The following is a 27,697-nucleotide window of genomic DNA, read 5'->3' as shown; positions in this document are numbered from 1 at the left end:
ACAATTAACACAGTCTGTTTCCTTTGCATAGAATATAACTCATCAAAGGACCATGGCTTGACTACCTGATTCAAGGCAAGAAAACAGCAAAAACAACAAGATTATTAAAAATATCATATAACTTGGTAACAGGTAGCTACAATGACAACTTTGTGGCATCGGATAGAATTGTAGGCAATCATCTCTCCTTCGTGTCCAGTGAGTAGGAAAGGTGCACCCTGTGGGACATCAGAGGAACAGCAAGATCTCTCTTCCAGCAATGATTGGTGTTGAAGGTGGTCACCAACTGCCTGTCCTCCTAACCTACACAAGACCAAAGCTCCACTCTCACTTCAAGACTATAGAAAGACATATGTTTCCAGGTGCAAAGTCAAAGTAGAGATCACATCTAAACATTCTCACTCGAGAAAAGCTTTCCCTAGTCACCTACTCAGAGTTTACTCTCAATGAGAGACAGACCATGCAACAAAAATCAAGGTGGCCACCCAGGCACTACCAGGACTTTGCAGAAGAGATAACTTATTAGAAAGCTTGAGAACTCAGTGATGTGGCTAGTGACCTCTCATGGCCATATGGTGCAACCAAACTCTTGCCAGAACAAAACAGAAGCAAACTAGGTTAGTTATCAACCTACCTCATCCCCTTCCACATGCCAATTCCAAAGAGCATTTCCTGAGTGGGCCCCCAAACACCATTTCAGGTCCTGAATGGAGAAACAGTAGGAGCCTCTGCCACCATCAAGGAGTTTGCAAGCAGGATGGGTATCCATGGCATATAATGCCCATACCATAAATAACAACCACAAACAAAATGTGCACTGTAAAGTATCTTGCATTTAACAAAAGTCTTTTACGTGTAAAGTATTTATTAATCTTCCCCCAAAGTCCCTGAGGTAAGTATCACAGGGTTATCACATTTTATAGATGAAGAAATGAGTCTGATCCTCCTGGCACTGATCCTGTGTCTCGTTTGGCCTCCTGGCAGGTTGAATGAAGTAGTAGCTCTTCCACCACCTAATTCCTCCCCCAAAAGGTTGCTCTTTATGTTCTGTCTAAACAGAATTTCACTGGCTTCCAAATAATTCAGGGAGAGGGGCTGGGGAGCATACGTACCATCATTTTGCTGATCCACAAAGCGAGGACAGACCACTAATGTGATGTGTGTTCTTAACAAAAGAGGAAGCAGCCATCAATCAAGTTTTCACCCCTGGGTTGGCTGGTTATTAAAGTGAAAGAAAACCTGCCGGAGCAGAATAAGTCATTTCCCTCCCCTCTATGTCTCCCCATTAAGACTACCTCGTGGGTGTTATGGAACAGTTATAATCACATGTAAGTCTCCTGCATGGCATATACATTGGCAGCATCCAGCTCAACCGTCCTGAAGTTAAAAAGCATTGTAACCAGGGAATGTGAAGGTCAAGGGTGCAAGAAGGGCATGGGAGGACAGAACTGCAAGTTTGAGATGAGCCGAGTTGAAGGGGCACGGGGAAGTTTCCAGAAAGGTGAGGCTGAGTGGGAGCCAAATGCTCATCTGACAACAATGGGGGAGAGGGGAAGGACAAGTAAGCCCCCCCCCCCAAAAAAAAAAGAGCCCAATGAGGTGGTCAGGGAAAGGAACAGAGGACATTAATTGAAGAATAATCCCATGTCTCTACTTGGGGAGGCAAAAATCCTATAACACTGAGCTACAGAGAACAAGTCAGAGTTCTTTGTTATTCACCTCCCCAAAATGTAAACGGTGACTCTGAGTGCCTTTGTATGTGTCCTCCATGGGGACATCAACTGGTGCCTTCAGATAACAGAAATATAAATCTATTAATAACATGAAGAAGTGGATCTCCCTCCTGCCTGTGAATTGATTGAAGGAATTTCAAAAGAGCAGCCGAATGAGTCTTTGAACTTGGATAAGAGAGAAAGGCTAGCTCAGGTCACTGCTATTGAGTAAGTGGAAGGATTAAAAAAAAAAAAAAAAAAAAAGGAACCAACTGCTTAGTTTTTTTAACACTAAGTACAAAATGATAAAATGCGGCCTTTGAGATTGTCTCAATGCTAAAATGTATAATTATTACTTTGGGCATGGAAATCCCTTAGAAATCAGTACCTCATTAAGTTGACTTCTTTTTTGTCCTAATTGAGTCATAATATTTATATTTCAGCAAATAATTCCATAGATCTTGGTTTATACTTTGAAAAACAAATAGTTGGCAAACAAATAGTTTGAAACACAGGAGGTGGGACTCGGCCACTTTGGGAAGTTGTATAAACTTTCTGGTATTTTAAGCCAGTGGAAAAATTAAATCCATTTTTTTTAAAGTTAGTAAAGATACATGAAATCTAAGCAACTAGTCACAGTTCAAAAAAAAAAAAAAAAAAACAAAACTACCTTATTTTGGGGCTGGGGTGCAGCACAGTGGTAAATAGAAAGCTTGTCTTTTGCTTATATGAGGCTCTGGGTTCAACCCCCAGCACCGGAAATAAGGCAAAAAGCAAGTAAAAATTATCTTATGCTGTCAAAACTCAGTCCTTCCAGATACTCATGGTTCTATTTATTCTGTGCTGTGGTGTTTGCCTACACCTCCTACCCACATCCACTTTTCCCCCCAGAAAATCCTAACACAGCATCTCATATTTTGCCCCACTTCTTCTGAGAGGGGCCAAGGGCAGCCTGTCTGAAGCCTGAAATCACAGGACATCCATTAATGCAGAGCTGTTAAAATACCTCTGCTTCAGAGGAGTGGATGATTGCTGACCTTTGGGGCCTCTGTGAAGTACACAGGAAAGTTAGAACTAAGGGTGAAAAAGCCAAAAAGCATAGAAAGTCCTCTCCCCACAGATAGCAACAGCTCCCTGAAGGGTAGTCCATCAGAAGAGAAAAAGCTGCTTTAAAGGACTGGTTTTAAAATAACGACTTAGGCTGGACATGGTGGTACACACCAACAATCCCAGCTACTTGGGAAGCTGAGGCAGGAGGGTCACTTGAGCTCAAGAGTTCAAGACAGACTTGGGCAACATGAGTGAAGCCCCTCTTCAAAAACAAACAAAGCAATAGTAACAAAAACGGCATGGTATTGGTACCAAAATAGACAGGTAGATCAATGGTACAGAATAGAGGACACAGACACAAACCCAAATAAATACAATTTTCTCATACTAGACAAAGGTGCCAAAAATATGCAATGGAGAAAAGATAGCCTCTTCAACAAATGGTGCTGGGAGAATTGGAAATCCATATGCAACAGAATGAAACTAAACCTCTATCTCTCACCATGCACGAAACTAAACTCAAAATGGATTAAGGACCTTGGAATCAGACCAGAGACTCTGCAGATTATAGAAGAAAAAGTAGGTCCAGATCTTCAACAAGTCTGGCTTAGGACCAGACTTCCTTAACAGGACTCCCATTGCACAAGAAATAAAAGCAAGAATCAATAACTGGGATAGATTCAAACTAAAAAGCTTTCTCTCAGCAAAGGAAACTATCAGCAATGCGAAGAAAGAGCCTACAGAGTGGGAGAATATCTTTGCCAATCATACTTCAGATAGAGCACTAATCTCCAGAATCTATAAAGAACTCAAAAAACTCTACACCAAGAATACAAATAATCCAATCGACAAACGGGCTAAGGAAATGAATAGACACTTCACAGAAGAAGATCTACAAGCAATCAACAAACATGGAAAAATGTTCAACATCTCTAGTAATAAGAGAAATGCAAATCAAAGCCACCCTAAGATTCCATCTCACCCCAATTAGAATGTTGATTATCAAGAATACAACCAACAACAGGTGTTGACAAGGATGTTGGGGAGAAAGGTACACTCATACATTGCTGGTGGGACTGCAAATTAGTGCAGCCACTCTGGAAAGCAGTGTGGAGATTCCTCAGAAAACTTGGAATGGAACCACCATTTGACCCAGCTATCCCACTCCTTGGCCTATACCCAAAGGACTTAAAATCAGCATACTACAACGATGCAACCACATCAAAGTTCATAGCTGCTCAATTTATAGTAGCCAGATGGTGGAACCAACCTAGATGCCCTTCAATTGATGAATGGATAAAGAAACTGTGGTATATATATATATATATATATATATATATAATGGAATATTACTCAGCCATAAAGAATGATAAAAATTATGGCATTTGCAGGCAAATGGATGAAATTGGAGAATATCATGCTAAGTGAGATAAGCCAATCTCAAAAAACCAAAGGACGAATGATCTCGCTGATAAGTGGATGATGACACATAATGGGGGGTAGGAGGGGTTAGTGTTATGGTTAGAGTTAGGGTTAGGGAGGGGGGCAAGAATGGAGGAAGGAAGGACTGTATAGAGGGAAAAGAGGGGTGGGAGGGGTGGGGGGAAGGGAAAAAATAACAGAATGAATCAAACATCATTACCCTATGTAAATTTATGATTACACAAATGGTACGCCTTTACTTCATGTACAGAGAAACAACATGCATCTCATTTGTTTACAATAAAACAAACAAACAAAAACAACAGAAAACAAACACAAGTACTGAAATCAATGAAAGAAGGCATCTTGAATTTGAGGGTGTTCCTTCTACTCTGGACAAACCATTTATCATCACAGTGAAACGCAGGCCTGGAGTTGCCTTCATTTCATTACCTCTTGCCCTCACCCATCTTAACCCCCAGCCATGTGAAAACACGATGCCTCATGGAGTTCCCTGCTGAATGCTATGTAAAAGAAAAGATCTATGGAGGAATAGTCATTGATAGGCAGCGGCACTAACACATTGTAGATTCAGAATGAGTACAAATAAGCAGACTGATAAGGGCCATGAGTTGTGGGACCAGCGACATAGGTGTACATAGCACCTCCCTCTTACATATTTCATCACTGTCTCACCCATGGATTCCAGCAAAATTCTTCACATTCTTTTTCATATGAGGCAACATTGGCCAGTGTGTACACATGTACAGTGAACAGGGAGAGCTCACTCTCAGCAGAATGGGATGTGTTTCTTGGTTCCCTTCCCCACTGCATCTTCCAAAAAGCGTTGGACTTACTAATGAAAGAAGGCAGAAGCTGGCAGATGAGAATAAAATCCTATGCAAAAAATGACAACAGAAATCTCTTGGGACACTGGAATACTTTTTAGTTTTTCTTGGTCTTGGGTTTCAAAGGCAAAAAATGAAATGCATATTCTACTTTAATAAACCATCACTCTCTTTTCTAATGAAAAAGGCAAAGAAGTGCCTGAATCTGGAAAGTGAGCTAATTGCGCCTCCCAGTGGCTCAATGGTGTACTGGAACCATGGCTCTGCAAAAACGTCAGCATAGTAAGCCTGGGTCACTGGCTCGCCTCCTGAATTTTTTCATTCTTATAAAAAGAAGTGCTGAATTTTGGAGTAAGACATCAGAAACATGAGAATTGTGTCCTTGCCTTATTACTAATACCAAGTTGCTACTGGCACCAGGATTTCCCTTGTCTTTGTGTACAGCCCCTGACTAATTCAAATGGCTAGATTTGATCTGAGCAGTCATTGCTCTTCCCAAAAGGTTTGATTATGGAAATTTCTGCTAGTTGAGACTTCTAAGATCAAGGACTGGGCTTTTGGGTTTTCTGATACATAGGGCAGAGTTCTTAAAACACTTCTTTAAAGGGTTAGGAATTTTTCCAATACTTAGGTGTGTCATGAGTTAAGCTATTTCATTATAACATTTATAATAGCAAAAGAGCAGAAATGTCCTAAGTGTCCATCAACACAGGATTTAAAAAACTCACAACTGTTCATATAATATGATGGAGTGCAGATATAAAAAAGTAGTTTCTTGTATTCATATCAAAGGGCTCACACAATATAGTACTCTGTGAAGAAACCAAGGTCAGAACAATGTGAAGATCATGCCACATTTATATGGACAGGGAAAAATGATGATTGTATTGGGTTAGATATGCATAGTCACATCTGAAAGGATGCATAAGAAATTTGAAAAAAATGGTTGTTTCCAATGGTCAAGGTATGAAAGGTGCATAGTTTCTATCTGTTTTGGTCACTATTATTTCTGCAATGTCTACAACAGGGTCTGGGCACACTGCAGGCACTCAGTAGTTGTAAAAAAAATGAAAGAATAACATCAATCTCTTTCTATATTTCTATATCCAGAAACCGAATACTTGGTTTTACTAGGTTCATAAGCATTTGTTTGTGGAACAGAAGCTTTTATAAACAAACCATTTACATACATGTACGGACATTTTCCAAAGAGGGAAACTGAATGGTTGGAAATCAGGGGAAATCAGGAATGGTAGAAGAATTTTTACTCTGCACTTTTTCACCTTTCAAGTCTTGAACCACTATAACAGGCTTTCTATTCCAAAATAAATACAATTCAAAGAACCAAAGAAATAATTAACAATTGGATGCTAATATATATAAATGTATATTTGTACTGGGGATCGACGACTGAGCCACATCTCTACCTTTTTTAATGTTTTACCTAGAAATAGGGTCTCACTGAGTTATTTAAGACCTTGCTAAATTGCTGAGGCTGGCTTTGAACTCAAAATCTTCCTGGTTTAGCCTCCCAAGGTGCTTGGATTACATGCATGTACACCACTGTGCCCAAGTTAGGGATGCTCTTTTTTTGATAGTGATTTAAGTCAGGCATAATTTTGATGGTGATTTAAAGAGACAAGGGCCAAATATGTCATAACCTTCCAATTGTTAATTAGCAATAACACTAGAGTGCTTATAGTATCTAATGAGGATTATGCCATAAAACTACCATCTTCACATGGAAAGGTATGGTGTTGTGTTGAGGTTCTTGATAGACACGTACTTGTTCTTTGCCATATCCACCTCAGCTCATGTCCAGATGTACACTGGAATTGCTTTGCAAACCAGGCAGGTGAGGCAGTAGCTCCTCTCCACTGGGTCTTCAGAGGCCTACATTACCTTTGGATGTGGACCTTTGGATGATGCTGTGCAGTACCTTTATCTTACTCAAGGAGAATGGAAGCTTCTCTTTCATGCAGAGGGGAAGCTCTGATTTTTAACAAAGGAGAGTGTGAGATCACCAGAGAGCCACCCCAGCCCTCCTCCAGTCTTACCTCTCTAAGGTAAGACTGAGCACTACTGGAAGTCACAACCACCCTGCCCCAGAAGATCTATCTGGATATAGAGCTAGCTGACTTTAAAGTGGGAATTCACTTCCTTGGACAAAATAGAATCCCATTCAAGGATACTCCCCGTACCCCAACTCCTGCCTAACCACTTCATCCAGAGTTATTTTGGGTTCATTCCCTCCCTTCGGAATTTTATTCACTGATCATAACTGGCTGCCATTCATTCAAGATACACTCTTACATCCATCCTATACCTTTCTTTTTCACATATAAACTAAAAGTCTGGTAATATTCCTTAAAGTTCTGCTGTGAAACAGGAGGCACCTCCCTGTTAGGCCAGATCAGACCTCTGGTCCGGAGAACATTCAGTCATATGGGAGGAGGCCCCAAAACAGCTAGTTATTCATCAAAGAAATCATGTTCCAACTGATACGCCTGTTCCCAGCAAGCACAGTCCTCCACAGACAGTCTGATAATTGGATAAACAAGACCTCAGAGGCTCTCAAGGGCTGGGATGAGTGATGAAATACACTTTATATGGCTTTCTTGAATGTAATCACCAGTTAAAGGGATGGTGAGGAGCTTAACAAGCTCATTACAACCTTGGCGCCTGTGATCTTGCACACACCCCCGTGGCAGCCACCGGATAAAATGCCCTTGAAGGCCTTGCTGAGCCTTGGCCCCAAATCAGTCTTCATGCTGCTCCCACCAGAAGGCAGCTGGCATCTCTAGTGCCAGCTGTTGGTCACATGGAAAATAAGCCAGGAGTTGGTTGAAACGTGTTCATAGACAAACAACCGAAATTTAAAAAATCTGTACATAGAGACAGGATTGTCAAGCTCAGACTTGGAGAATCCTTTTTATCAACCTAATTTTTTACAACTACTTCCAGAATTGCTATCTTTTTGCATGCTATTTCTTAAAGCCACTTGCCTGAGTCTGTCTTGGCTATCTCAGGGGACTAGTCTGGTGCTATGCCTCCAGCTCCTGGGGGGTGGATATGTCCCCACAGAGGATCAGAGTCCTTGATTTGAGGCCTGGTTATTCCTGGGATTAGCACTTCTGGCTTTAGGAGTTGATCTTTGTCCATCAGAGCAAGTCTTTGTTTTCTGAATGCCCAACTCTTGGGAGTCCTGGGCAGTCTGTAACTGATCCAGAGAGCCTCTCCTGAAAGCAACCTGGGTAGGGTAGAGGCAGGGGGAAGGGCTCATATAGGATGCTACTTGAGCAGTGCTCTCTGTAGTACAACATGGTGACCTTGACCAAAGACATCTGAGGGGGCAGGTGAAGAAAGGAGATACCTGAAACGGTGGGAGGAAGGTGAGGTTGAGGGCTGGAAAGCAATTTCAGCTGATCCTAAACCATTTTCCTCCAGGTTCATTGGCAAAGCTCCTTTAAGGGAGGCAGAGGTAACTTGAGTTCTACTTGTATGGTATTAAACAAAACCTCATAAATGTTAGATTCTTGCACTGTGTGACTCTGGTCACCATTTTCACTTGAGACCAGGCAATATCTTTCTTTAGAACCATGTTCCCCTCACCCTGTCTAGGGGACTCTACAGTTTGTTAAAAGTATACTACTTTGACACTTGAATCCTGGCTTTATGGGTATAGGCAGTCATTGGTCCAACAGATGTATCTGTTTTCTATAAGCTCAGGTAGATCAACTTTTTATAAGTTGGACCATATTTCACATTGATAAGGTGAATCCTCTATAAAACATAGAACCATCCCTGAATTTTCTGACTCTTAAATTTTCATTTTTGCATATTTGATTTTCTATGCCCAGGCTGACTGGTGTAGAATTAGCAATGTCCACAGTGGAAGTTGCCCTACATGCCAGGCTCTTAGCCTCATGTCCAGAATTCTCCTGTTAAGTCAGATGAAAGCTTTTCTAACAGAATCAGGAATTGTTAGATAATACTTGCAGTAGAGACACACCTGTTCTTGATACCATAGGGGAGTGAATTTAGAGAACAGATGCTTGAAAGAGACCTTCATATGGGGGTAGGAAATAGAAAAGCCACAAGGTTTCAGAGTTTTTGAGGCATGAGGAGATGATGAGGAATAAAAAGAAGGCACAATTGACAGAAATTGGAAGATGAGGTTTCCCAAGGCAAACTTTGTTAACAGAACAATTTTACCCAGAGATCTATCTCACTAGATTCTTACCATTTCCATTTCGTGAAAGGGGTGGAGGTGTAGGAAAGGGGAGACTTAATCTAGTCTTGGCTTTCTGTCAAGACCGACCTAATCACCCACTATCAAGCACATAAGGACTGGAGAAGAAATACTAGAAATTTAACAACATAAGAGGTTAGGAAAAGATGATCTCTAAATTTCTTGAAGTTTTCATGTAATAAGACTTTAACCAGGTTTATTATATCTCTCTTTCTTTAAGTAAGTTATAAATATGGTGGCCTGGATCCAAGGGAAGGGGCGACCACTAACCCAAGGGAAGTATCTTCTATCATTCCCAAGAATAAAGACCTGGTTCCCAGTGCAGAGGCATTGGCCTTTCTACTGTGTTCAGAACAGTGCAAGAACATCACTGAGCGTTTGGGGTCTGTTTCTCATGACACCAAGTTGGGTCTGTAGCAATCTGTCCAGACACGTCCTCCTTAGCACTCCTACATTTCTGAGTCTTTCAGTGCACAAATGCATTCCAAATCCTGCTGTGATGTGATTAAGGGATAATGTCTGCCGCAAGGAGCAGAGAGAGTTATAAATGACTCCCATGGGTGATTAAATGCTGAGGGGAAGTTGGAAAACCACAGAATTCACTTGGTGCAAGTTTATTCCAATGCTACAAGTGTTATTTTCCAATTATAGGCTAAGGTTTCTAAAAGATACAAACATAGCACCTACTAAGCAAACATTTTCATGCCTTCATCTTCCCCTAGGGAGTGGAATTGAAAGGACTGGATTTTAGGAATGCTTATCTTATCTAGGAGGAGGTCTCGGGGGGCTGAGTTGGCATTTAAGGAATGAGAATAGAAAATGAAGAACTGTGTTAGGAAGGATTGGTGGAGAGGACAAACACGTGTAAGGAAGAGCTCTGATTCTACGTAAGGGTTGTTTGTATTTCTCACTGTCAGTTTTGCTCCCAATGAACCATTCACTTACTCTTTCTGGATCTCAATTCTGTGAATTAGGAAATGCGGTGCCAGGGTGTTTGGTGAGGTGAGCTCGGAAGCTCTTTGTATTTTAATCCCACACATGTAATACTACAAAGTGCGGGTGAGGAACTGGGGAAATGGGAATTCTCTTACGCTGATGGCAGGATAGCAAACTGATGCAATTTTGGAAAAAAGCAGTCTAAACTAATCTGAAAAGGCATACTACTTGTGACTCAGCAATTTCACTTTTAGGCATATTCAAACTTTCAAACAGGTGCACAGACAAGGACAAAGACTCACTGCACAGTGTTGGTAAGAGTCAAGCAACGGAAAAAACAAATGTCTATCAAGAGTGAAAATGGACAAATAAGATATGGTCCCTTCAAGCAAAGGAATACCATTCGGCAGTTAAAAGAAATGGCACAGTTTGAAAATTTCTAAAATGAAAGATGTTTAGGAGTTCCCATTGTTTAAATTGGTGGCAATCCAACTAACTTAAAAGAAAGATGACTAATTGAATGTAATGCATTGAGTCAATAAAATTCATGAGTACATAGTGAAAAAAGGAAGAGGAAAAAAAATACTGTTAAGTGAAAAAACCAAAGTGCATGTGGAGTGTGAGGTCATTATGTAAATTTTAAGTGAATATAAAAATAATATCATTCAGGTCAGGTGAGATGGTACATGCCTATAATCCCAGAAACTCTGGAGGCTGAGGCAGGAGGATCACAAGTTCAAAGCCAGACTTAGCAATTTAGTGAGGCTCTAAGCAACTTAGTGGGACCCTGTCTCATAATAAAAAATAGAAAGGGCTGGAGATATGGCTCTGTGGTTAAGTGCCCCAGGGTTCAATCCCCAGCACCAAAAAACAAAATAAATCAAAACAAGACAAAACAAAAACAAAACCAAAAATCATTCAGTATTCACAGATACATATGTGTGTGTGTGTGTGTGTTTGTAAAACCAGAGAAAATGGTAGAACACACAAGTGTTCATGATGCTAGTGGACACTGGGAGGCACTGTAGAAGTCTGTTGCCAGATACTGGGGATAAAAAGACTTTATTCAATCACTGTGATTTAATTTATGTTCTATATAAAAATTAAAAATTCATAAATACTAAAATGTCATTTGTGGATGGTGGAGAAAAGATGGAAAAAGCATTTTTTTTACTGCAATTCAAAAAATCTTCTCAAAACAAACGATAAAAGTTCATGAGCAGCAATGCTTTTGTCAAATCTGTCTAGACAAGAGATCATTCATGTGAAGGATCAGGTGGCACCTCACTGACTCTGACCACCCAAAGCAGCCTGGCTTTTCAGGACTTCAGAGTTCGGCTCTTTACTCTCCAATATGATAGTCGCCAGCCACATGTTGCCATATAAATTTAAATTCAGACTCAATAAGATAATATTTTTATTTCTGCCATTACATTAACCACATTTCAAATATGGAATAGCCAAATGCTGAATATGTTAGTGGCTACTGTATCAATCAGCACACATACAGAACATTTCTGTTATTACTGTAAATTTTCTTGGACAGAGCTGACCTTGAGCTAAAGACCCATCTTTTAGACAAGTAGACGCTGAAGTCATACTTTTTTTTTTCCCTTTTATGCCCTTCTGCACAGAAGAAAACCAAGTTAATGACTAGTAGAGCTATTTCATTTCTATAATCTAAATCTAAATCAGTCACTATAATCTAAATTGCACTTCAAAAACACTTTCTTGTTAAGGAGAATTACATAAACCATCTTTAGAAAGAGATCTAGCAATTATTTATAGTTACATGAACATCACATTTCACTTTCCCCGAAACTTAGGAAGATAGGTTGGAGGATGAAAAAAGCATTATCTAAACACCACTCTGAGGTGGGTTCCAGTTTTCCAAGAGCCTGTGTGTCTTACCTGTACATGGTATGAGGGGCGTACACTTCTCGGATTGGAAATTCCAAAATCTCTTTGTGTGGACGTGTTCGGTTTTCAGGAAAGGGTTTCACAGGCAACATTTCAGGAGTCAGACAGCAGTTGATTATTTCTGGAGCTGGAGATATCTCCAGTTTGAGCACGCCTAAAGAGAATCCAGGACTGTTTCAGCACAGAAATTGTCATGTAAGAGGGATCTAGAAAGACTATTGTACCATATTTCTTTCATGGATCTAAGGGTAATTTGCGAGAGTGTGAGTGTTTTGAAGTTCCCAGATAATTTCTCATAGTTTGAGAAAAAGCATGTTATGACAACATTCGAGATGTGGTTTCTGTAAAATAAAAGGCAAGAAATTGTGAAATGACTAAGAATGGATCAGAGGCTTTTTCAAGTTCCTTCCATAACCATCACAGTATAATAATACACAGCTAAGTAACTTCTCTGTATTGCTAGTGGTAAAAATTGGTGGTTTTCAAACTGAGTTCCCTGGTACCCCAGGGTGCAGAAATACCTTATGGAATATTGTGCTGAGAATAGGAAAGTATCTTTACCTTTTCCCAAAGCAGCTCACATTTAATTTTTAAATATCGGGTCTCCATATAATATTACATTTGATAAAAGAGGCTCCTCTGTTCAAACAATTATCTATCTCAGAAACCAGATCTAGAATATATTATTTACAGAATCAATCCTTTAAAAAAATAAAAAAATTAATAGATTTGCCAAAAATACTGACCAATTCAGATTCTTAACTTGAAATGCGAGAATCCCATATCACACTTAGCAAATGATTTTATAAATCACAGCATTGGACAAAGAATGAATCTAATCACAAATAGTTTGGCCACAGCTCAAGAAGAAAAAGACAAGCCATCCACACCTGGAATTGACTTGACTCTTCTCTGTAAGGATGAAGATCTTTTGTAGTCAGCTAGAAACTTGAATAAGTCTTCATCACTGAGGCGATCTCCCTCCTGCCAAGAGAGGAGTTGGGGTTAGTGTAGCTGTGCTGTAGACTCCTGGACTCAGAATGTCTGGATGCTTTGGAAGATTTTTACCTTTAAGTTTTATTCTAACAGGTCTTTCATAGAAATCAGGATGACAGCAACAGGAAACCAACCAGCCTCTTATCAGCCCTGCTGAGGACTGGGCTTCTAATGCATTCCAAGGAAGCCTGTTTGACCCTTAGGAATTCCAGCCATGAGCTTCTCCCTGTACCTTCAATCCACTATTCAAGTTTTATTCCCTAGTTTACTTTCTTCTTTGGTGATGTGAAGATGGAGAAAGTATCTTTCCCTCTCTTCTACCTCATTTTCACATTTGCCTTGAATAAGGTTAAGTGTAAATGCTACCCTCTATGTGCATACCCTGGGACTGACACTCTGCTAAGGGACACACATGCATGATCTCCAATCCTTACATAACCCAGAGCTATGTCAGTCCCAATGAGAACACTCGGACTTGAGTCAAATACCTAGTTTCAAGGTAATGCAGCCAGGGAGGAGAGTATCCAGATAGAAACCCTTTCAGTCCCTTTCTATTTATTTCTACACATGGACCCCCTCAGCAACCTTTCTGCATTTCAGTTTGTTAATATAGTACCTTTAAATGCACTATGAAGACTGCTTGAGCTGTGGAAATTTTTTCTAGAACAGTCAAAGCCTAAGCCAATTTTTAAAGATTTCTTTTTTTAAGTTGGCAATGGCCTTTTATTTTGTTTTTCTATATGCAGTGCTGAGAATCGAACCCAGGGCCTTACACATGCTATGCAAGTGTTCTGCCACTGAGCTGCAACCCCAGGCCTCAATTTCTATTTTTTTTTTTTTTTAGGGCAAAATATAAGTATCAAAAATTTTACCCTCTTAAGCATTTCTAAGGCAGATGTGTTAAGTACATTTAAATTATTGTGCAGGCAATCTCCAGAACCCTTTCATTTTGCAAAAACAAAAAATCCCATAAAACAAAACAAAACAAACAAAAAACCCTAGAACTCTATATTCCTCACACAACCACTCTCTGTCTCCTTTTCCCAGTCTCTGGCAACCATCATTTTACTTTCTGTCTCTATGCCTTTGAGAACTCTAGGAAGGTTTTTTATTTTTTAAATAGCTTTAATCTTTATTGAATTAACCAGGAGCACCATCTGGAACTTACTCTCTATGAACAAGGAGGAGTTGTGGGAAATTTGCACATGGAACAGAGTTGAGGAGGCCAGCACCAGGAGACTTGGACACCAGTGGGGAAATGACATGTTGGCCAGACTTTCTTTATAGCCTAATAATGAACTGACCAAGATAGTTCTCATAGGATAGTTTGTATGAACAGGAACAAATCCCTCTCAATTAATAAAGCCAGCACTCTGAGCACGTACCATAATCTAGCTTCACATCGCTTACGTCATCTAACTCTCCCAACCACTGTGTGAAGCAAGCACCACTGTCTCTGTTCTGTACATAATGAAACTGAGGCTTGGTGAGGTTAACTAGTTTGCTCCCTCAATCACTACCTAGACTCCTCCTCGGGGTACCAGCACCCGTATCACTGCAAGGACAAATCCAGACCCACTGTAACATATAGAGATACCTGCTTGAAAAAGCTGTTAATGGTCATGGGGGTGGCTTTGAAGTTGGATCCAGTCCCATTTTCCTCCAAGGACAGGGCTCGTTCAGAAAGCCTCCTAGATTGGGACAAAGACCTCCGCTCACCCGCAGAACTTCTCCCTTTAAGGAAAACAACTGTCATTTGAAAGTGTACCTTTCTGTTTCAATACACAGCAATCATTAACTTTCCCATATCTTGACATATCTTAAGAGAGGTTTAAAGTCGCTGAATATGGCCATCCTTGTTTTGAATAAAATTTTCCCTCTGTGGGACCCCACCTTTCTTAGTCCCTATGTTGGTGTATCTAATTCTCCTCTGATGAGAATGGAGAGGCCATGAGCAGCCACAGGCCCCTCTCACATGAGACAGGGCAGCCCAGATGCCACTAGCAAAAATCCAGAGCTCCTGCCAGAACAGGGTCTCCTGGTAAGCTTTATTTAGTCAGGACACAGTTTGTTTTTATTTTTACATTTGTATTCCACTGGGAAAGGCAAGTACTCAAATACCCCTGAAGGCATTTGGGACTGTGACCCAAACATGCTAGGGTCAGCCTGTGTACATTCTGGATCCAGCCTGCCTCTCTCTCTTGTAGACTAGACAACAGAGTTCAGTTTCTGCCTCTGTTGATCTTTGTGGTGAGGATTAGACCGGGTCAAGAACCCGAGTGCTGTTTAGTTATATCTCTTCTTTTTGGATTCAGTTGGAAATCTTGTGACTTTTACGATGCAAAACTCAGGGGTTCTGTTGTGAACAGTCAAATTGCTTAGAACTCTAATAGTTCCAATTCCTGCCTTTGAATCTTATCTTTAATTCCAACTCTTTTGCTGAATTACAATGTTTTGTGCCACTGTCCACCTAAATTCAGTATAATACATTGCATCTTGGGTTTCTTTCTCAGGATCAGCCTGGTGGTTGAGTTAATTTACCTTTGACCTAGAGATTACTGATTACTCAACAAGCCCTATGCTAAATAACCTACCTGATGGGGCCCTTTAAGTTCCCCATGTAACACTTTCAAATAAGGCTTTAAAAAAAAAAAAATATATATATATATATATATACACACATATACATTTTAATTGTAGGTGGACACAATGCCTTTATTTTATTTTTATTATGGACTGAGGATTGAACCCAGGACCTCATGCGTGCCAGGCGAGCACACTACCACTGAGCTATAATCCCAGCCCAAGGCTATTCTTTATACCTAAAAAATGGGCATATGTAGCAGTGGGTATTAAAAATAATTGTGGTGTGAGGTCAGAATATAGTAAAATGAGGTTTATTATCAACAAATCAGGGAAAAAAACAGGAGCTGACTGGAATTTACGCAACAGTAACTGTAGAAGAAAAGCAGCAATAACAAATACCCTTTCCTCCACTCCATAGTAAATGGCAGAGATAAGGAATGCATGATAAATGTGAAGGTAGGCTTAAATATTTGCTGAATTCAAAGGCATTTAGGAAAACAGAAACCCGGCTACAGGTGGCAGGGGTGGGTTCACTGGAAAATTTTGGTTGTCTTTGTTCAACACACAATAGAGGGTTACTATATTTTCTTGTTATTTTTAATAATTTTTATTTTTTGAGAGGAAGTGGCTGCTAAAAATTAACCTTTTGAAGTGTTAAAAAAAATCCAGAAAATTCCAACCCAAGTTCTTAATGTAAGAGTATACCTGAGTTCCATAAATGTTTATGGCAATTGTTTTGGGATCCCTGTTCAATCAAACACATGCAATTCAGGCAGGATAGTGTTGCATTCTATTTATTTCTTTCCTCCTTCCTGCCCTTGACACCTTCCTACATTCTCAAGCCTTGCTACTAATCAGTTGACCTCAGAGTCAGTACACTGGGGAGCCCGCCCCTTCCCACTACAGATGAAAATCTTACCAAGCACCGGCTCCACATCAGTCACCTCCCTGTCAAGGGTGGAGACGTTGAAGATGCTGGCTAAGTTCACTGGAGCCCAGGCAAAGGGCATCCGGTATTTTCCTAAACGTTGGCAGAAGGATTCAGCTTGAAGTTTCAGTTTTTCAATCTTATCCTTACTCTAGAGGAAAATGGAAAGAGATGAGCTGAAACAAACAGTATGGCACCAGCAGGAAGTCAACCACCTCTGTCATGGACATGCTAGCCATCAGCAAACCCAACTCCACTGACTGGAGAATCAGTAGAAAAATATCTCAACCTGTACCAGAAGTCCAGCTGATAAAGAAATAAAGATTATAGGAGGAAAGGTTAAAGACAGACTATAAGTAAACTGTAGCTTCCACTACAAAAGCAATGTCCAAGGATTAATATACTAGTGAACCCACAAGTGCTTCTTTCAGATCTAGTTGTATGACCTAGTTCTCATGAGAGAAACTTGGGATAAAAATTTAGTTCGTCATCTGCTAAGATCCCCCCAAAGTTCTTTTTTTTTTCCTACAAAAGTTGCCTTTGAAAACTCCAAAAAGAACTATAAATATTGTTGACAACCTCTTTATTAAGTTGGCAACACTTCCAATGTGTTCTTTCCAAGTTTAGATTGAGTGATAGATTAAAAAAAATAATAAAACAAACGTTTTCGGTTCAAACAATTTTATTTGAAATGTACCAGTCTGATTAGGAAGGTCTTATTCCAGAAAGGTCAGGTTTAAAAAAATCATTTTGGGAACTTTTGTAAACTGGTGCTTCATAGCTTGGTACCTGTAATGTCCTAGTTAATTTATGATGTATGATAGTCACAGCCATTCTGAATTATTGATATTAGAAAGGACAATGCCCCATGGTGTTGAGAAAGATCAGGAGGCCTCTGATGCTGTTTAGTTTTATGAGGTCTCTAGAGTCCTCCCAATCATCTAGGTCAGAACCTCAGAAGCAAGATGGTTGGACAAATTTTATAGTCATACAATGGTGCATATCATCAGTTGCAAGTTCAATAATTTATTTATTTTAAAGATCATTATCAATAATAGATTCTCTTTCTTCTTTTGTTTAAATACAATTTATTTGTGTTTCATATGGGAACATATTATGGTCTAGACCACATTAACTATTTTGTAGAACACTTCTGAAAGTATCTGCTAATTCTAAGATGTAATCATTTAGCAATAATCAAATCATCATACCTTTCCTCCATCACTTTCTTTGATAACCATGTAGGGTTCTGCGCAGTCAGCAATCTCTCCCTGCTGAAGGACTTTTTCAATCTGCCAATAAAAGTAATATTAAAATAAAGTGAGTAAATTACATCCATATAGTAGAACCTCTGTGGCCATTGAAATCATGTTCAAGCCAGGCACAGTGGCACCTGCCTGTAATCCCAGTGGCTCAAGAGGCTGAGTCAGGATTGTGAGTTCAAAACTAGCCTCAGCAACTTAGCAAGGCCCTAAACAACTGAGTGAGTTCCTGTTTCTAAATAAAATATTTTAAAAGGGCTGGGAATGTGGTTCAGTAGTTGAGTATTCCTACGTTCAATCCCTTGGATAAATAAATAAATAAACAAAAGAACAAACAAATAAATATCAAGTTCAATGACAATGTTTGATGGCATAGGGTGTCCATAATACATTTTTTTTTTTTTTTGGGTGCTGGGGATCAAACCCAGGGCCTTATGCTTACAAGGTAAGCACTCTACCGACTGAGCTATCTCATAATACATGTTTTTGATTTAAAAAAATATAGTGTGACATGTACCACACAATTTTGTAAAAAAGTCATGAAGGCAAATTAAAAGGATGATAGGAACACAGCAAATGTTAATAGTAGTTATCTTTGTATGGTGGGATTATGTGTGATTTTTATTTTCTTCCTACTGCTGGTGCGTAGTTTCTATTTTTAAACAATAAACATGTATTATATCCATAATAAAAATGCAATAAAAGTTATTTTATAAAACAGAACCCATGAGACATATGTAGGAAGTGAAAAGCTCATTTTCTTTATTATTGCTAACAAAGTAAAAAAGAGATATGATTTCTATAAAAGTCAGGTTGGGGACTATAACCTTCCACAAAATGAATAAATGAACAGAATAAATTATCTGTAATTGTGTCCCTTGTGTTTCCTATTAGGGCTACTTCTTCGGATTTTGCAGACTTGTGAAGAAAGTCAAAAACATTAGATGTGCAGCTTCTCAATTTGCTAGCTGGCTGTGGAATGAATGGAAGCTATCACTGTCCAGCACCTTCCATTTTGCTTCAGGGGAAGAAGCTGGTGGGAGATGCCATAAATCTGGGCATCATGTTTAGCAAAGGAGAAATTTGAAATTTCCTAATACTGTGTGCAAAGAATATTTAATTTAACATTGATGTTGATGAGCAAAACAAATGGATTTAGATCCATTAACTTGAATCATTAGTTAAGACGTCCTGGAAGAAGAAATTCAGGTCAACATATTCCATAGACACATGATTTTAACAGGCACTATCAGTTAGGCACAAAGTATTTTAATGGGATTTAAAAGGAAGTGGCATGGTGCTGCTCAATAGACAGCTGTTTCAGGAAGCATTCCAAACAGGCTCTCTCTTCTCATAGAAGAATTTATAAACCTTCCTCATTTCCACAGCTTGAAGGAAAGGTTGGTCCCATGAGGGATGCACCACACTGGAAACACAAATAGTACTTGAGCTAGAAACTGACCTGTGTTCCTGTTTATCTGAATTTCTTTATTCATTCAAAAACATTCATGGTGGGGGCTGGGGAGATAGCCCAGTTGGTAGAGTGCTTGCCTTGCAAGCACAAGGCCCTGGGTTCATCCCTGGTACCTCCAAAACAAACAAACAAACAAACAAAAACATTCATGGTGATAGCTACTGGGGAGATTAGGTGGCAAACACAAAAAAATATCGTCCCTACTCACTTGAAGTTCATAGTCAGGACCTTGTAGAACAAACAGGAAGGAAGCTAACCTTCTCCATGAAGTCAATGAATAAAAGTATGCTCTTTAAAATAAACTTTGAACATGGATTATGAATATTTTAATTAGGATCCTGAGGCAAGAATGGGGAATGCCCTAGCTTTATTTGAAACCCAGGGCAGAGGGATCACCAGAATCTGGAAGCAGGAGAGTCCAGATTCAACCAGAGCAGGAGCTACTATCCCTTGACAACACTGAGCAAGGGAGATTCCAGGTACTTTGTGAGTAGGAGCTGCAGGCTGATACAAGTGCCCAATGTATGGTCCTTCATGACTGATGTGTAAAAGCATGAGTCCTCATAACCATGGGAACTAGGGCAAGGGAACATATTAGAATAATGGGGGACTGGTTTTTGCAGGGTTGGGGATCAAACCCAGGGCCTTATGCATGCTAGATTAGCACTCTCCCTCTGAGTCACACCCCCAGCTCCATCTGGGACTTTTAAAGTAAAGAGACTGCCTTCATCTCTGTTCAGCCTGATTTGTTTATTTTTAAACAATTCTTAAAAAACTTAAGGTTCACTCTCTATTCCTCACAACGAAAATCTTGAATTGAACCTTTATACCTGAAATAACCTTTTAAAGTCATATCACATGCAATACCTGAACTAGGTGACTGTACCTAAAATATGGCTAAGATCCTGGTGTTCATCCTGGGACTAAAAAGAAGAAAGAAGGAAGCCCAAATGGTGTCTGTTAAATATTATGATGCCATAATATTTATATTTAGGAGGAAAGCAGCAATGATAAATGGCTAAGATAAATAGAAAGCAAACCAGGGATTGTCTTACTGTGTCTATTTAAATTTCATAATTATATCCAGATAATTTAAAATATGTTTGTTATTGCCAAATGAATACATTTATGCATTTGAAAGTTTGGGAACACATTTAGTCAGTGGTAGTAACCGATAGATCACCGCAGTTATTTGGCAACCTTCTACGGATCAGTCAAAAGAAAGTCATTGGTTAAGAAGTAGAGTTTGAAATACAATTTCATTTCATAGAACTAGTGTTGTTTTTATTGGTTTTCTAGATCAAGAGACAATTGTGATTTGTAGGGCAACCACATTGGGATTTAAGCTAAATGTCCTGTATCTCTAAGTAGCCTGCAACGGAAAGTACACGCATTAAAGTTTGACAACTATAGATGTGTCTTTTTAGCAACAGATTTTTAACCATACTTTCTGTAAGTTTAATTAAGTTGCCTTCAAGTTATAGCTTATTTCCATCTTTAATAATCTTTGTAAAATGTTATCAAGAAAGTGACTTCCAAGCTATCTGAATTATTTGGAATCTATATGCTACTATGAAGAGATCACGGGTGAATTAATAGGATTATGGACATAAGATACTGAGCTAAATAGAAAATGTTCCAAACAGAAGGCTGAGTATACATGAAATCAGACACCTTGATTTGCTCTTTTGATTTGTTTTACAGTTTTGGTGTAGAGTCAAAAAAACCAATTATTTGGCTTGAGGTTGGTTAAATACCCACTGCTATTGAATTCTAACCAATCGTTTTGGTGTACAGAGAAAGTTTCTGGTTTTCTTACAAGAGTACAGTGTAGAATGGAAGGTTCTAGCTGCAATGGTCCCACAGATTTGGACACAGTTTGTGGAATGGTGATAGAAAGGGAGAGTGAAAGTTGGAAACCACAGCCCATACTTCAGTGTGACAGGGCTTGAACTTGGTAACATTTAGTTGAGGGTCTCTGGGAAAACATGAACGTTGTGAGGAAACTACCAGAGAGATGTTGTTACTTTCTTCCAGAGCAGAGATAGCTGAAGGTACACTCTTTAGTTAGGAAGGCTTGAGTCTGAAGTTACAACTACTCACTGCGGTCAGTGTGATCATTTCCACTTGGCAGATGAGGTACTAAATCTCAGAAAGTTTAGGTATTTGTCAGTCATGTATCTACAAAGTGCAAGGCCAGGATTCAAACCTAGGACTGTAGATTCCAAAAACCCTCAAGTCTTTCCAGTATTCAAAACAGAATTTATGGGCTGAGAATGCAGCTCAGTGGTAGAGAACTAGAGAACTTGGTTAGCATGCACAAGGCTCTGGGTTCAATCAAAAACAAAGCAACAAAACAGACTTTACTGATAAGGGAAATGGAGCAAGTTGAGAAGGAGACAACTCAAATCCCATACAGGACATATTCTGTCGTTCTGCCCCACACATGTGCTGGGAATAGCAAAATAATGAACATCAGAATGTGCAAATCACATTGTGCTTAACTACCTTGACTACCAGGTAGACGTCTGAGGATGGGTAGGTGACTGAGAAGACTGCAGATCTCGCCTGACTCGATGGGTCAACAGAGGGTGTGTGAGCTCGAAGAAATCCTCTGAACTGGTCAGAGTTCAGGTCACAGTGGAAATTTTCTGAGATCTGTAAATGAGCAGCAGAGAGAAAAACAAGTTAGACCTACTGTATTCCTTGTCTAAACATGTGTAAACAGTGAAAAAGTCACAGAGAAATTTCACTAAAAAAGAGAAGGGTAACCATGGATATGGTGTATAATGAGTGGCTGCTGGAAAAATCTGATGAATATTTCATCACAATTCCTAGATATTTTGGAGTCATTTCAGAGAGATTCCTTGAACATTTAAGTTTTTATTAACCTACCAGTATTTCCTGGGTATCAGTGATGTGCTAGCTACTGCACTAAAGAAGAGTAGGATGTTGCCTCTGCCCTCAATCAGGTTCTGATCAATAATGAGGGGAAAGGCCAACACATAACTAGAGTAAAGGCAGAATAAAAGTCATCACATTCATAGAAAGAAGCACTATGGAAGTTCTAAAAAGAGAAAGAGCAAAGTCATGTTAAAGGTACTGGAGATGGATGGATCACTGAGGAAGATTCTGACAGGCAGAGCTGGAGGAAGAGAGTACAGCACAGAGAAACTGCTCAGAGGCTGGAATATCTGGAATGAGCTGAGTTCACAGTGAATAGTCCAGCTGGTCTCTGCATAGGCTACAGAAGGAAAGAAGGGTAAGAGTCATACAGAATAAAGCCTAACATGGCCACTGCAAGGATTCTGTTGGTTGTTGGTTTTTTTTTTTTTTTTTGCTTTGTTTTGATACTGGGGGATTGAATTCAGGGGCACTCAACCACATCCCCAGCACTATATTTGTATTTTATTTAGAGACAGGGTCTCACTGAGTTGTTTAGCACCTCACCATTGCTGAGGCTGGATTTGAACTCTCAATTCTCCTGCCCCAGCCTTCTGAGCCTCTGGGATTACAGGCATGTGCCACTGTATCTGGCAAAAGAATTTTTCTTAATATTAAAAGTTGTGAGGATCCATTAAGCATTTTGAGCAAGCGCATGACATGAATGGTGCTTGCTGACTTTCAAATTTAAGGTGACTTTAGAGCCACTCTGGGTTCTTGCCTTCCTTACTAACAGCATTTTAGTTGGAAGCAGCTGCACAGGCAGAAACTACATTAACCAGACTCCCTAGGAGTTAGTAGGAGTTAAGTGAATAGATTTTCCCAGTGAATCGTGAGCAGAAGTGATGTGTCAAACTTTGAGGCCTCTTCCACCCATCTTTTCTCTTATTCAGGGGCAACAATGGCAAAGACAGGAGTGATTTGGGGAGAGCACATATTGAAGATGGAGGAGCCACTGCCAGCCTGGGTTCCTGAATGACTGAGTGGAGCAGAGGCACCCCACACCCCCACTCTGAATTGTTAAGAAACAGAGACAAAAACATCTTGTTCTTTAAGTCAGTGGTTTTCAAAATGTGATTCACCCAATAAACAACTTCAACATCATCATCAAGAAATATGTTAGAAATATAAATTCTCAGGCTCCACTCAGACTTACCCACTCAGAAACTCTAGGCGTAGGACTTTGCAAGTTGTTTGAGTAAGTCTTCCAGGTAATTTTGGCACACACTCAAGTTTAAGAACTATTGCTTTTTCATTTTTGTGGTGCTGGGGATTGAACCCAGGGCCTTGTGCTTGCGAGGCAAGCACTCTACCAACTGAGCTACATCCCCAGCCCAAACTATTGCTTTTAACTACTGAATTTGGAAGTTTACTTGTGTTAGCAATTACCCTGCCTTAATTAATATACATTTTAGTGATTATTGATATTTATTTATTTCCTTGGATACAGAGTGGTTATAGGTAAGGAAAGGCAGAGCATCCTTCTATCCTTGCCTCACAGTGCAAAAACTTTCAAACTGAGAAAACATTACATGCATGTCCAAGTTTGTTTACTGATTTGAATTATGTTGTTTTACACATAACCCCATGTGCTGACTCTATCCAAACAAGGTTATCACCTCCGCCAGGCCTTTTCCCTTTAAGATTCTTTAAAGAACACAAATGATTAATGTTCCCAGATCATTTCTTCAAAAATCACAAAGGCAAGAGATCACAAATCTGGATCCATCAAAGATCATTTACTTTCAAATCTGATGTTTTATCTTGCTGTTTTTCTGCATGGAAGTGAGTTTTAAAAACACAAACCTTCAAAATCATGAATACTATGCAAACCTCAGGGATGAGCTACTTTCTATTTTCTTACCTTTTTCCTTTCTTTAACATCATAGAGGGCAATGCTGGCAAACAGAGGCTCAATTTCAATCTCAAACCTGTCAGAAAGAGAGAAAGAGAGAAAAAAAATCGATATGGTTTTAACCTAGATAATTTTTAATTTTTTGGAAGGGCTTGGATAGACAAACTGGCTAAAAATATAGTCTTCAGAAATACTTAAATAACTCCATGCATATGAGAGCCACACTAGGTTTTTAGTGGACAAATATAGAAGGTTCATGGACAATTCCTAATGTTCTGATGTGACAGACAGCACATTCTCCCAAGAAAATGCTTGTTAGTGGCATTTCAAGAAGGAGTAGGCTGATTAGACCCTTGATCTAATCCAAAATAGCACTTCTTATCATGGTAGCTACCATGTTTTAGAGTCTCTCTCTCTCTCTCTCTTTTTTTTTTTGCTGTGCTGGGGATCGAACTCAGGGCGTTGTGCTTGCAAGGGAAGCACTCTACCAACTGAGCTATCTCCTCAACCCTAGAGTCTCTCTTAGGTGATGGGTTTGTTTACTTTTTATTGTTAGTGTAGGAAGTTCTATGATTCAATTGTAAGGGATGGGGCTTTTCAGATAATAACAAGGAAATGTTCAATTGCTTTTCCTTAGGTTTACTGTGGGATAGTCAGAGGAATATTGCATCATGATGCTGATAAATGTCTGGCTCTTCCTAACTCTACTGCTGAAAGTTGTTAAGGTGAGGGGCGGGGATAAAACACACTGAGGAGCCTGCCCCATGAAAGACAGAAATAGGAGCCCCTGACTGCTAAAATGGTGGGTTTAAAGAAAACACATCACCAAAGCATAATTCTAACATGTTAGAAGTACTCACGAAACACAAATGCTCATCTTCCAAGTTTCTCAGCTTAATAACCCATGATTTCAGACACTGTGCACTGACCATAGCAGCAGAGGTCTGGATCACCACTGCCTCGAAAGTCATGTGAATTAGCCCAGATTTTATTTCAAGGCATGTTTGAGACGATGGCCTCACCACTGGGTAGCTTTGTCTCAACGGGACTTTGAGAGTAAACTTTGGGCAGAATGTAAGCACAGACAAAAGGGCAAGGTGGTGCCTTAGGCAATGAGTCAGATAGACCTGGACTCTGCCCCTTTCCCACTACCTGTGAACACTGGGATGTTCATTTCCCACTTTCCTTTATTTAGTTGAAAAACGAGGAGAGGACATTTACTCTTGTGATTTTCCACACATTATTGTATAAGAGAAAATGTGTAAATGTACTTTCAAAACAAGGTCCAGCAGCAGCATTATTCACAATCATCCAACTTACTTAGGTAAGTGGCCACTAACAGAAGAATGGGTAAACAACACAATACACACACACACACACACACACACACACACACGTAAATATGTTACCAATACATACACAATACAATATTACTCAGCCTTAAAAAAGACGATTATTCTGACACATACAACTACAAGGATGAAACCTGAAGACATGTTCAATGAAATAAGCCCATCAAGAAAGGACAAGGGATGCATGATTTCATAGCATGTACTTAGTACAGTTAAATTCAGAGATGGAAAGTAGAATGGTGGTGTCAGGTGGCACAAAAGGAGGAACAGAGAGTTAGTATTTAATGGATACAAAGTTTTAATTCAGGAAGATGAAAAATTCCTGAAGATGGATGACAGTGACAGTTGTATAATAATGTAAAGGGACCTGATGCCATGTACAAGGTCAGTTAAGGTGTACGATGGTTAAGATAGCAGAGTTTATGCTATCTACATTGAACAGACACACAGAAATGGTGAGATTTCCGTGATGATTCTTTGTCTAATTAGTTAACAGCTCATTGATTGGGGGCTTTGCTATGCCTAACACCTAGCTATTGCCTGGAGTAGTCAACCTGTATTGAATTCTGCGCTTCCTGACTGTCCAAGGATCTGGATATTGCTGTGCTCTGCTCAGGTAGGTACTGAGTGTTAAGTTCAGTGTGTTTCAGGGAAACAAGAATGAACATTTATTAGACACTTACAATTGTGATGTGATAAATGTTTTACACATATCAACCTACTTTTCATAATAGTCTAATGCAGATATTATCCTCATTTTATACCTAAGAAAACTGAAATTCAGATTAAATAATTTGACAAAGCCCACAAAGTTAGGAATGGTACAGCCAGACTGAGAAATTCCGACTTTTTAATTACAAAACGTAGGTTTTTTTTCCCAAGCATAGTCTCCAGAAACAAGTATTTGAGGCAAACAAGGAAATTGTCAACAATGGGCTTTTGGGTCCCATCTGAAACCTACAGAACCAGAATCTCTTGCGGGAGATGGTGATGGGCAGTCTCCCCAAATCTGCTTTTAAAACCAGCTCCTGGGGCAAATTTAGTGCATGGTTGGTTTCCTTATCATGCAGATTCCTGAGCAGAGGTTACTTTGCATAAGATGGCATTAAGTTTTAAATTAAAATATTCCCCCACTAAAACAAATAAAAAAACACTTTGTTGTGACTCTTCTTTTCTTGCTACTATAAACATTTGAAAAATTGGCACCAGCTTAATTCTCTCTGTATCCTTGAGGTTTTATCTATTTCTCAAAAGCAAAACAGGGACATTTATAGATTTCAAAAACTTTTTAGATATTTCATAGCTGATAAAATCTATAGTATTATAAATAGAATTGTCCTAGTGTCAACGGGAAAATGTATTGTTAATATTACTATTCAATTTTTTTTCTATTCATATGTTCATATTCAAAGTTTATCTGTAAGAATTACTTTTGTCCAGTTTACTCAAGGTAGTTTTGCCTAGGACCATCTCCTTGACCCATCTCTCCTTTCAGTTATATAAATAGTACAGATACTATTGAAGTCACTTGAGCAGACCAAGTGCACTGGACAAAAAGCATCAATTCAACTTAATTTCTGCTTTGGCAGTTGGGGAAACATCACTAGCAATACACTTGACAAGTTTCATCAAGAGAAATCCAAGTGATTCTGTTTGTTTTTCTAACTCCGGTCTGTTACAGCTCTAGTAAAGCTCTTGCCCAGCAAGCACAAGGCCCTGGGTGGATCTCCAGCACTGCAAAAACAAACATTAACTCACATCTATCTCAGTGGTCATGTTTTCCCCCTATGTGCAGCTTCCATTTACTTATTGACAAGTTCCAGATGGCTTGGTGACAAGCATGATGGGGGAGAATTCTTCCATCTCATTCGGCATGGTTACTGCATCTAAAAGTGACCTGATTATGCATTCTATGGGGATGATTGAAGGCCTCCAACAATAGCACAGAGTTCCTCAACAGTGCAGGGGGGCATAGCCACTTCCAGTCATTTCTGCTGATGGTCAGCTTGCAAGGTTAAGAGTTTGCCATTCTGTGCTCATGACTTGATACAGAGCTGGTTTATAGGACAAGTCTGTGTATTAGACAGCAGGCCCGGACACTCTCCCAGTAGAGCTGGGGAGAAGGAGAGGGCTACAACATTATCAGTACCCATAACTGTCT

The 27,697-nt window shown here is 39.5% G+C and overlaps 1 protein-coding gene across 5 annotated transcripts in view; it reads right to left on the bottom strand.

Annotated features, from left to right (window-relative positions):
• DOCK8 (dedicator of cytokinesis 8) overlaps nt 1-27,697 on the bottom strand; it is a 216,620-nt gene that overhangs the window by 102,843 nt on the left and 86,080 nt on the right. For all 5 annotated transcript variants that reach the window (XM_079111989.1, XM_079111985.1, XM_079111986.1 and 2 more), the window contains 7 exons: nt 24,194-24,260; nt 21,895-22,044; nt 17,862-17,942; nt 16,642-16,801; nt 14,734-14,870; nt 13,031-13,124; nt 12,132-12,294 (listed from right to left, as the gene is read on the bottom strand). In XM_079111989.1, the coding sequence (XP_078968115.1) occupies nt 12,132-12,294; nt 13,031-13,124; nt 14,734-14,870; nt 16,642-16,801; nt 17,862-17,942; nt 21,895-22,044; nt 24,194-24,260 (852 nt within the window). The remainder of the gene's footprint in view (nt 1-12,131; nt 12,295-13,030; nt 13,125-14,733; nt 14,871-16,641; nt 16,802-17,861; nt 17,943-21,894; nt 22,045-24,193; nt 24,261-27,697) is intronic.

This window comes from Sciurus vulgaris (genome assembly GCF_902686455.1).
Source record: "Sciurus vulgaris genome assembly, chromosome: 15".
Classification (NCBI taxonomy): Eukaryota; Metazoa; Chordata; class Mammalia; order Rodentia; family Sciuridae; genus Sciurus; species Sciurus vulgaris.
Note: the sequence above shows the minus strand (reverse complement) of the source record. Positions and strands in the feature narration are given on the sequence as shown.